The following is an 11,024-nucleotide window of genomic DNA, read 5'->3' on the forward strand; positions in this document are numbered from 1 at the left end:
GTGCCTTTAAGGCTACACAGCCGTTAAGTCCCAATTACTTGAGTTCCATTCACATTGTGCATGTGGAAATCCTATTACTTTCACTGTTAGGCCGGAGTTCTACTGTCTTTTTTCTTTGATTTGATTTTACCAAATGTCTAAGTGATCACTGATCATGATCATTCAGGATTTCTTTCAAGTACCTTTTTTTCCTTGGACATGATGGGTCCCCACTATCCTTTCAGTGTTTAATAATGCATTAAGGAGTTTTTGCTTGGGAGTGTCTGCAATCCTCTTATATGTTTTCTCTGCTTGATGGCAGCCAATGACTTTCTGAAGCAGACTATTATCTTTTCCATGTCCAGGGGATGTGTCGTTCAACAGGTTTTTTTTTTTTTTAAACGAGACCAGACACATCAGTTGAGTTTAAAATACTTGTTGTCTGTTGAAACATAATCACCCCTTCAGTAATTATCCAATGGGAGGCTGATACCTATTTGCTTAGGTAAATAAAGGTGTCATTTTTTAGGTCAGGCAGTGTATATTTTAAATAAAACTAAATAAGGTATCATTTAACAACAGTATTTAGCCCAGGTCTGCACTCAGTACATTATAGCCCTTCATATGCACTTGAAAGGAAAAGTTCTCCTAAAGTGAACAATGCTTCCACCCACTCCTCACTTTAACTCTCAGCAGCATTCATGGATTATTTCATTTTACTGAGTCACTTAATCAATCTGAGGTTTGTCAGGCTCCAGACATGCTTCCTCATATCTCTTCTTTCTAGTTTCCACAAATGGAGACGGATACTTCTTGAAATATGAAGAATTATGTTAAAATCAAAAAAAGATATTTCTTAACCTACAAAATTGACAGAAAAAATGAAAAATTTAATGCTACATTTATCCATGGATATAAAAAAACCTAAAAGACTAGCTATACAGAGTTCAGTTTTTATCCTCAAGAAGGAGCTCCATGAGCTGTCATCAGCCATGTAAAATATGTTTTGTTTTTCCACAAGGATGAGGGCACATATGGTCAAGCAAACCCAGTATCTTATGATTTAATGTCGCATTAGTAATATTTGCCAATCACTGCCCATTCAGACCTCTTTTCTCGAGTTGTGTTTTTAAATGTCCAATCAGGATTATTCAGATTTAAAGCCCAGGACTGGCGTAGTTCTAAGCCAAATCATGGCTGTGCTAAAAGGTAAATCAGTTTGCAATCAATTTCTCAACAGTGACCAAGTCCTGTGCAAAAAGGGAAAAACAGCCCTCGTTTAGAAAATTACTGATCTTATGAATCCGAATCTGAGGAGAAAAGCAATACAACAGATCACTATACAAAGTTGAAGAATAATTTCACAAGACACATATCAATAAGTCTCCCCATATTCTGTTCAAACAGAAGAAATTCAGATTTTTTAACTATGCCAAAACAAAAGGGCAACAGGCGTTTCATCTTTTTTTCCTGGAGCTTGTGTTGTTTTGTCGAGTGCTGCTTTTCCTGCTAAAACCTGTCATATAACTGTCCTCGCCTGGACCTTTTCCCCTTCCCTCAGTCCAGGGGTTGGACAAGAAACCATGAGGATCTATGGCACATAAGTGTCGGCCATCTTTGCCTCGGGCAGATAGATTTGACTGATCTAGAGAGCCCGTGCTGTTACATTTCTTTATCATTGTAGGAGCCATAGTGCATGGTGTTAGCAGCGATGTCAGGGAGAGACTGTTCAGTGTTTCTGACAAATGTTCGTTGTAGAGGGCTTGGTGGCAGCCATCCCTTCCTGTCCCCGCCTCTTCATCTGAAGGGTCCATGGAGTCCTGTTGGGTGAATCCGGGGCTGGTGCTTCCACCGCCGCTGCTGCTCTGACTCCTCTGTTTCCTGCGAGTCGCATGCAAAGTAAGAGCAGAACTCCGTCTATTTAGCAATGGCGACCTCTGGTTTGCTTTTTGTGTTTCTCGAGGGTGTAACACAAGGCTGGGGACAGGGCAGAGGAGAGGCACAGGGAGACTTAGGTGTTGAGGTGGGCAGATGCCAAGGCTGAGCCTTTCATCCAGCGTTGCCTGCAGGCTGCCATCTGAACTGCCCGTGGCCAAGGACGAGTCACTCTGGGATGGATTCTGCATAATCAAAATATTTATTGAATATTTTTTATTTATTTTGAAAGGTTAATGTATTTCAGTAACTCTAGCTAAACAAATGAAACTCATGTATAGCTCAACTACACAAAATAATATGATCTCATCTATTTTTTCTGTTAATCTTGATTGTGACTGGTAGCAATGAAGATTGTCTCAGTCGCCGCCCTGCTTATGGATGAGGCTTATGATACACCTGAGAGTACCACAGAGTATTAATTCTTAAAAAAAAAAAAAGAATTGAAAACATTTTTTTTTTTTTATGTTTTACAACTGAACAATTGACCTTGGTTTTATATTTTTCTTTTAATATTGCATCACTTTGTTTATATGTTAAGTTACTTTGTAGCACTTGGATACTTGCATGTAAAGTGCTCAATAAATTAGTATTATCTTTGTAATTATTTAAAATAAGAATCTTTAAAAAAACTGTAAAAAAGTATCTTGTAAAACACAAAAGTTGGTCTTTTGAAACTCAAAGTATATGTACTTAATATTTCGCTGGGTTTTGTTTATATTAACTACTGTATTGATGGCACTTTGAGGGGCTAAACCAATGTCTCTGCTGAGGTGTTCAGCTCAACTGCATCATTGGGTTGAGGGTTAGATTAGGTGGGGTTTCTGGCTAATTAAGAATTTCATGGTGGTTAAATCTGGTATTGTTACTGGAGTTGTGTGCCAGTGCAAAGTGTTGATGGAAAATTAAATCTGCACTGCCAGCAGGCTTCTCAGCAAAAGCCTGAAGTACCAATTCCCATGCTGAAACACTAGACACTTTCACAGGAACACATCAGAGAGAGAGGAGCCATAAATGAGGCGAAGCCATTTGAATGAGTAGGTCAGAACCAGGGACAACATGGCCAGGGAACCACACTTTTCAGCCTGTTGACTTTAAATATTCAGCTGGCTATTTCAGAACCTGATTGCTGCAAAGCAGATTGTCTGTAACATTCTCTCTGAGTTAACATGAGTAAAGCTGCAATCACATCAAGTGCAAATTTAATGGCCGAAGCAAACCATTTTCATGTTATCCCTATGTTGAGAGGGGGTCAGTGTTAGATGGAGTGAGGCAAAGGTCTCAATGTTAATGTGGCAAATGGGACGATTTTGGTCAATACAGTGAAGAGCACCAGTGCACATTTGACCTATGTGAGATGACATTGGTAGGAGTTTAAAAATCTACTTTTGTCTATGTTTGCATTGCAAAAACTATTCAGGGACTAGATATGGTTGTGACAGAGGGTGAAGGAGCTCAGTGTAGACAAGCTTTTTTCAATCAAAATGGAATATAGATATAATAATGTTGACAAAGGAGGAAATAAGTAATGTATTTAATGCTACGTTCACACTGCGAGCAGAAGAGGCAGCAGAAGCAGCTAGTTTTCATGCAAAGCTAATGGTTGACGTGCATCTTGGTGTGGTAAAATACACTATATTGCCAAAAGTATTTGCTCACCTGCCTTGACTCACATATGAGCTTAAGTGACATCCCGTTCCTAATCCATAGGGTTCAATATGACGTCGGTCCACCCTTTGCAGCTAGAACAGCTTCAACTCTTCTGGGAAGGCTGTCCACAAGGTTTAGGAGTGTGTTTATGGGAATTTTTGACCATTCTTCCAGAAGCGCATTTGTGAGGTCGCACACTGATGTTGGACGAGAAGGCCTGGCTCTCAGTCTCCGCTCTAATTCATCCCAAAGGTGTTCTATCGGGTTGAGGTCAGGACTCTGTGCAGGCCAGTCAAGTTCATCCACACCAGACTCTGTCATCCATGTCTTTATGGACCTTGCTTTGTGCACTGGTGCACAGTCATGTTGGAAGAGGAAGGGGCCAGCTCCAAACTGTTCCCACAAAGTTGGGAGCATGGAATTGTCCAAAATGTCTTGGTATGCTGAAGCATTCAGAGTTCCTTTCACTGGAACTAAGGGGCCAAGCCCAGCTCCTGAAAAACAACCCCACACCATAATCCCCCCTCCACCAAACTTTACACTTGGCACAATGCAGTCAGACAAGTACCGTTCTCCTGGCAACCGCCAAACCCAGACCCGTCCATCAGATTGCCAGATGGAGAAGCGCGATTCGTCACTCCAGAGAACGCGTCTCCACTGCTCTAGAGTCCAGTGGCGGCGTGCTTTACACCACCGCATCCGACGCTTTGCATTGCACTTGGTGATGTATGGCTTGGATGCAGCTGCTCGCCCATGGAAACCCATTCCATGAAGCTCTCTGCGCACTGTTCTTGAGCTACATGAAGTTTGGAGGTCTGTAGTGATTGACTCTGCAGAAAGTTGGCGACCTCTTCGCACTATGCGCGTCAGCATCCGCTGACCCCGCTCCGTCAGTTTACGTGGCCTACCACTTCGTGGCTGAGTTGCTGTCGTTCCCAAACACTTCCATTTTCTTATAATACAGCTGACAGTTGACTGTGGAATATTTAGGAGCGAGGAAATTTCACGACTGGATTTGTTGCACAGGTGGCATCCTATCACAGTTCCACGCTGGAATTCACTGAGCTCCTGAGAGCGACCCATTCTTTCACAAATGTTTGTAAAAACAGTCTGCATGCCTAGGTGCTTGAATTTATACACCTGTGGCCATGGAAGTGATTGGAACACCTGATTCCAATAATTTGGATGGGTGAGCAAATACTTTTGGCAATATAGTGTATGTTCGATTTTATTATTCTGATGCCTGCAGTTTGGATTACGTATGTGGGAAAAATGCCTTTCAGCCGCTGTGAACGGTAGCGGAAAACTGCAAAGAGGCGACCGGGCCAGAGGCTGCTGTTGAACTGGGTTCCTAGTGACAGAGCTTCGCTGGTGTACAGGGGTCTTAGCAGCTCCGGTAGAGAAATAATATTTGAAGGCAGGATCGTAATCTTTATGAAATGACTGCACAGAAGGATTTTTTGGGTTGACTTTCTCCCTTAAAAGATAATAAAAACTACTTTTTAGGATCGCAGCAAATATCGCTGCCATTGTTACAGGCAAAGAAAGGACAAGGGAAATACTTAAGTAGACTTTTTAGGTATCTATACTTTACTCCATTACTTATTTTTCTTCCTAGCTTTGACTTCTTCTCATTACATTTTCACACAAGTAAATATACTTTCTATTCCTTACATTTTAAAACAAAGATTACTCATTATTCTTGGCTTCGGTTTTATGTTTATAAATAATTATTTCACCTCCTGTGCGCCATCCACTGCAGATCATTGGTGCCATCCACCTCTAGTCAAAACTAGTGTAATTGGATGAGTCATATAACACAGTCATTGGTTAGTTATTTGTCAAATTTGTGGTGACGCCTAAGGAAATTTGAGAAGCAAGCAGGTGTTCTTCAAACTGCAAAGGTGAATTGTCTATGACAATGTCAGATAAAAAAAAAAAATGTCGAAATGTCTGAAAGGTCAGACACAGGTGAGAGCGTATCGGGAGATAGAGATGGAGACCAACAGGACCCCCTCATCCTTGGCCCTAATCTCAAAGAATTTTTCGAAATATTCGGAAAAATTTAGCATTCAGTTCATATAGTGGCATCTGGCTTTTTTTTTTAAAGGTTACTTAATACTTTTATACTTAAAGTATTTTTTGGAGTACATGCTTTTTCACTTTTACTTGAGTAAAGAGGTCAAGTTGATACTTCAACTTTTTACCAGTGTTTTTAAACTGCAGTATCTATACTTTGACCTCAGTAATAAATTTGTGTACTTTTGACACCACTGCCCAACGTGCATCAGACCGACTTTCTGACTGAGCAGCCGCAGCAGCAAAGATGCTTCAGCCGTGCACAGAACTAAGCTTGTACAAGCATCAAAAATGAAGCAGCACACGTGTTTTTGCTGCTTCTGCTGCTTGCTGTGTGGAAGTAGCATAAGAGGTTTCTAGGTGACGTTAAAAAGCCTCTAAACTGAGGCCTTCCTGCTCTGGCCCCTTTGTCTGACCAGCTGCCTTCTCTGATCCTGTGCTCCTGTCTTAGCTCCAGAATGCTGTGTCACCTAACCTTAATCTCCCCAAACTGGGAACATCTCTGGAGCATCTGCAGGACCCAGGGACACCAGCAGGTTTGTTCGGCTTTTCAGAGAAAATAGCTTTCCGCTATGCTGAGGTGAAATCGACAGCTAGCAGACTCAATTACATAGTGTAGTATTTAAATTGCTGTGCAAATTCCCCCACCAATGGAATAGCTTTGGATCATCAGGAGGAATTCCGCATTTGTTGTGATTGCACCATAACTCAGGGGTACCAACGAAGGGCACGCCTATCCTACTAGCTAGACTCTCCAGCTACAAATCCAAGTTAAGCTTAGCTGAACTTTGGAGACTTCTCTGATTAAAATGCAAATCAGCAAAGGTTACTGGTCTGGTAAAGTTAGGTAAAGCATTTCCAGCTAAAAAATTTGGTTTTTGATTTACTGTTTAATGATCATTATATTTATTCAGACTGCAAGAGACCATTTTAGGCTAAAGCAAACAGTAAAATGTGTACACACAATCTATTTCATATATATTGATAGAAAAAGGAGTGTGGATAAAAGGATGGAAAAAAAATAAACTGAAAGTGAACTGAAAGAGGTATAAAAAGACAAAGGCCACTAAAAAGGAAAAAATGAAGGAAACAAAAGCAAAGGCTACATAAGAGACTCTAAGGACCCCAAGCCAAGAACAACAGTGTGCACAGCGTCACTATCAGGCTTGGGGCTGGCAGGACTAATTAGGTGAGTGCCCCAGAGCATTGCTGTAGCAATTGAGGATCACAGAGGCACTCAGGCACGAGCTGAACAAACTAAGCAGGTACACGACAAGGAAAAATATCTGTTTCCATGGTTACAAAAAGAGCAAGAACCCAAAAAAGCTTTTTTTTTTTTTTTTTATTCTTGGTCTTTTTATGCAGCCAATGAAAAGGGAGTGTTTTTTCAATGTGGATTAAAATTCTTCATTAAATGGATATAAGAAATGTTCCTTATGAAAGACATGGATTGCATGTCTTTTTTTGGATTGGACACAGTAAAACTTTGTCTTCTTACCTGAGAGCTCAAATGCTTGTTATTAGCTCCAGGAGAGCGCAGGGAGGCCCAGGAGGCTGGGTTGGCAAGCATGGCTGGGCCTGTGTCTTTAGGAATTGTTCTGTCCCCATGACTATCTGAGTGTGCTGCGGCAGCTGGATGGAAAAAATCTGCTGGTAGGTGAAGTATGGCTGAAGTGACATCACGGGATCCACTGCATCTTTTTTCATCACCCTCTGTAAAGAGGGAAGACATTTTATTAGTCTTGAAATCAAACAGATTTAAAGTTATACTATTTGAGTGTGAATTAAATGAAACTACAGTAAAATCATAAACCCATACCAAAGGATGTTTATTGTTTTATTCTTTTTAAGGGTAACACTTGATTCTTCTTAAAAGAAACCGAAAATAGTTTTCTCCAAAACATACTCTAGAAACTGTTTAATTTGTTCATTACTGTACAGAGGTGTACTGTGGTGTACTTCATGTATCATAAAAAAATCACAGAGAATCCACAGCTGTCAGGATTTTATGTGGACCAAAATGCAGAAAAGAGAGTGACATCAATGGATTCAACCTCCGCATGTTTATTTAAATCTGTCGAAAATCTATAATAGATAGAAGTGGCATCAAAAAGGACAACATTTTTATCGTCCTTGAAATCCACTGTCTGTGAGCGCACACAGAAATATATAAATCTGGGATCCTTTCACAAGATGTGCTTCATGACGACTATAAATGGATAAATGGCAAAATAGGGTATGGCTACTGAAAATCTGAGCAAAGTACAAGCATGTTTACAAAAATTATCCACTGGAAAGTCATAATTATGTTGATTTACTATACAGTGCCATAAAGCACTCTGTGTTCTCTGTAAAAACAGGGAGTGACGGCCAATTGGTTAGGGAACAGGGCTTGGAATCCTAAGTTTCTGAGTCCGATCCCCACTCCCACAGACTGCTACTCTTAACCTGAACTTCCTCAGGCGCCCCCTGATGGCAGCCCACTGCTCCCCAAGGGGATGGGTTAAATGCGGAGGTAAATTTCTCCAATGTTAGCTTAATAAAGTTCAATTATTATTATAAACTCTTATTAGAAATGTAAACAAACAGCAGTGGTTTATATAGTACAGCTATGTAAACTTTTGTGTGTATTTTTACGGATTAACGGACAGAAGAAAAGGCATACTTAGACTAAAATTGGATGTTGTTTCCATCCCTATAGCACCAATTTAGTGCAACGTTTCCTTGTTAGTTCCTTTCATCCTTATAAAGGAAACACCAGTTGAGAGTAATAACATAGAAAAGGAAGTTTTTATATTTTTTGATGGGAATTCCTTCATTCTTTATTTATTTTCCTATTTGATATTTAAATAGGCTGGTCAGTGGGGCAGTGGGTAGCACTGCTACCTTGCAGCAAGAAGGTTCCTGTTACGATTCCCAGACCAAGGTCTTTCTGCATGGAGTTTGCATGTTCTCCTGAGTATGGTTGGGTTTTCTCCAGGTACTCAGGCTTCCTCCCACTGTCCAAACATGACTATAAGGTTAATTGGCTTCTCTTGATTTACAGGTTTACATGAATGGTTGTTTGTCCTGTTGGTCTCTGTGTTGCCCTGCAATAGACTGGCAACCTGTCCAGCCTTTACCGCGCCTCTCACCCGTAGACAGCTGGAGATAGGCACCAGCACCCCTCACGACCTTGCTTGGGATAAGCGTGACAGAAAATGGATGGGTGGATATTTAAATGTTAAATCTCATCCTCATATTCCTCTCTTTAAGGATCACAGGAGCTATGTGTACCACAGATTAGCACACAGTGACCAGCTGTGCATTAATCACACTGAAATGCTTATTTCAGTGAATTTATACATAAGTTGTGATATCACAGCGAGCCCAATGCAGAATAATGTCTGCTCACCTCCTAGGGACTGTTATCGTGGCAGCTTTGTTTATCAGACTGAGTGTGTCAAAATCACTACATGGGCCACCAAGTAGTGATAACACCGAAATAACACTGGTCAGCTGGCTATTTAAATGTACAGTAACATGAATTTAGGTACTTTGCATTAGTCATTGTGGTGAAAAAAAAATCTATCTTCTACTAATTTCCTTTTACATATATATATATATATATATATATATATATGTAATATACACAATGGCGTAAATATCGGTAAGCAGAGAAAGCAGTTGCTCACGGGCCCACAACCTCTTAGGGGCCCCATCAGTGACACCTGGTTGGCCCCCTACGCAATTGTAGACTAGGATGTCTCATTGCAGATGTAATGGTGCGAAAGAATTCCTCTCAAACCCACCTGAAACTAAGGTGACTGACCACACCGACCGTATTTATATCGCAACACATGCCAGATTTCAGCATGATGGTGTGCCATTTAAACACGACACCAATAGCAAAGCATACAGTGGTACTTTTAATTTCTCTGTTAATAACTAATTTCATCTCCCTGAAATGAGTCTTTTGGAACTTAGGATGTCTGTAACATGTGGTGTGTTGTCACCAATGGTTGCATTCAAGGTGCGCAGTCACTATTTTTCCATGTGTGATGTGTGATCATATACTACTGAGAATCACATAATTGTATCTTCTTGGTCGATTTAAGGAACTGTCGCCATATCCTAAACCATTATCATTTGTTGTACTTCATATGTTTTCATGACACCTAGACTATTTCTCCAAACTGCCTGTCTTTGTTTTGGCTAGAGAAGTGTGGAGACCTTCACAACCTTCTGCATGGTTAATTATGGAGAGACAACTTCTCGATAACAATACAGTGACAAAGAATATTTTGTAAATAATGCCCCAGTTGAGCTATAATACCAAAAGCCATGTAACCTCCCTCCCAGTAATGGTTACCTACTTGTGTGTGTGTGTTGACATAAATAACAAAATTCAGTAAATTAAATGACTGTACTAAATGTACTTCCCAATGGCAAAAAAAAAAAAAAAAGGAAAACAAAAATCCAAAAGGTAGGTCAAACAAGACTTCAATGCACTGTAGTACCTTTTTCATGTGCTGAGGTTCGCCGCTCTGGCAAAGGAGGAATTAGAAGTGGATGAATAGAATCCTTGCACTCCTGAACGCCACCATTACTCCCTGAACTGGAGAGGTGAGGTCTTCTGCAGACCTCCTGTGTGAGCAACTCCTCCGAACTGTTGGAGTCACTGCAATCCCTCTGAGAGTAGGATTAGAATAGTAGAGGAGACATTTTTAAGAAGCAGTGTAAGTAAAGGAATGCATAGAGTATTGGCACCACATCCAAATGCATAAGAGCTTCACTGGAGCAGTAAACAAATCAGACGGAAGCCTTTAATTTCCTCTCACCTTAATGGAAATCAATGCGCCCATCCCACCTCCAAACACAACCACACCTCTATACCTCGATGCAATTCTAATTAGGGGGGCCACATGCCGAAGGCATGGCCCACCTACTACTATCTCACATATTTATTCCGCGTATTATTTTTATTATAGCTTATAGTTCTCCTCGCCACCAAAACTTCGGCACCTAACTAGTCCCGCACGGTTTGGCGGATCGGGCCCAAAGTTGGCACACGCGTCGGGACCAATGGTGCGATGCGTGCTTGTATAAAACTTTCTCATTAGTCCGAAGGTTCGCGAATTATTAGCGAAAACGTCGCAAAAAAAATCCCATAGGAAATGAATGGGGAGAGGGAAAAAAAAAGCATAAAAAACAGCACTTCACTGTGTCGGCATACATTCATGTAGAAAAACAGTTTAAAGCTCAGTTTGTAGATAAATCCTTCGTCTATTTAAAACTGAAGACGGCATGTTGATAACTGCTACAGTTTTTGTATAATCAGACCTCAAGCGCCACAAAGTTTTAGCAAAATCCACCCTTCTAGAGTGGAGAGACTGAAAAGC

General features: G+C 40.7%; 1 protein-coding gene across 1 annotated transcript; it reads right to left on the minus strand.

Annotated features, from left to right (window-relative positions):
- Positions 1-259: 259 nt before the first annotated feature.
- LOC119787010 (voltage-dependent T-type calcium channel subunit alpha-1I-like) lies at positions 260-10,312 on the minus strand. The gene is made up of 3 exons (XM_038290632.1): positions 10,143-10,312; positions 7,142-7,356; positions 260-2,099 (listed from the first exon to the last, which is right to left on the minus strand). The coding sequence occupies exons 2-3, from the start codon at positions 7,211-7,213 to the stop codon at positions 1,437-1,439; spliced, it is 735 nt and encodes a 244-aa protein (XP_038146560.1). The 5' UTR covers positions 7,214-7,356; positions 10,143-10,312; the 3' UTR covers positions 260-1,436.
- Between the last annotated feature and the right edge of the window lie 712 nt (positions 10,313-11,024).

Source organism: Cyprinodon tularosa, unplaced genomic scaffold, assembly GCF_016077235.1.
Source record: "Cyprinodon tularosa strain WSP-4 unplaced genomic scaffold, ASM1607723v1 ctg285, whole genome shotgun sequence".
Classification (NCBI taxonomy): domain Eukaryota; kingdom Metazoa; phylum Chordata; class Actinopteri; order Cyprinodontiformes; family Cyprinodontidae; genus Cyprinodon; species Cyprinodon tularosa.

Bases quoted from the DNA above. Each gene is read 5' to 3' on its own strand.
- LOC119787010 (XM_038290632.1), bottom strand. From the start codon at position 7,213: ATGCTTGCCAACCCAGCCTCCTGGGCCTCCCTGCGCTCTCCTGGAGCT. The intron at 2,100-7,141 runs GTAAGAAGACAA...TTGATTATGCAG, and splicing joins ACAAGCATTTGAGCTCTCAG to AATCCATCCCAGAGTGACTC.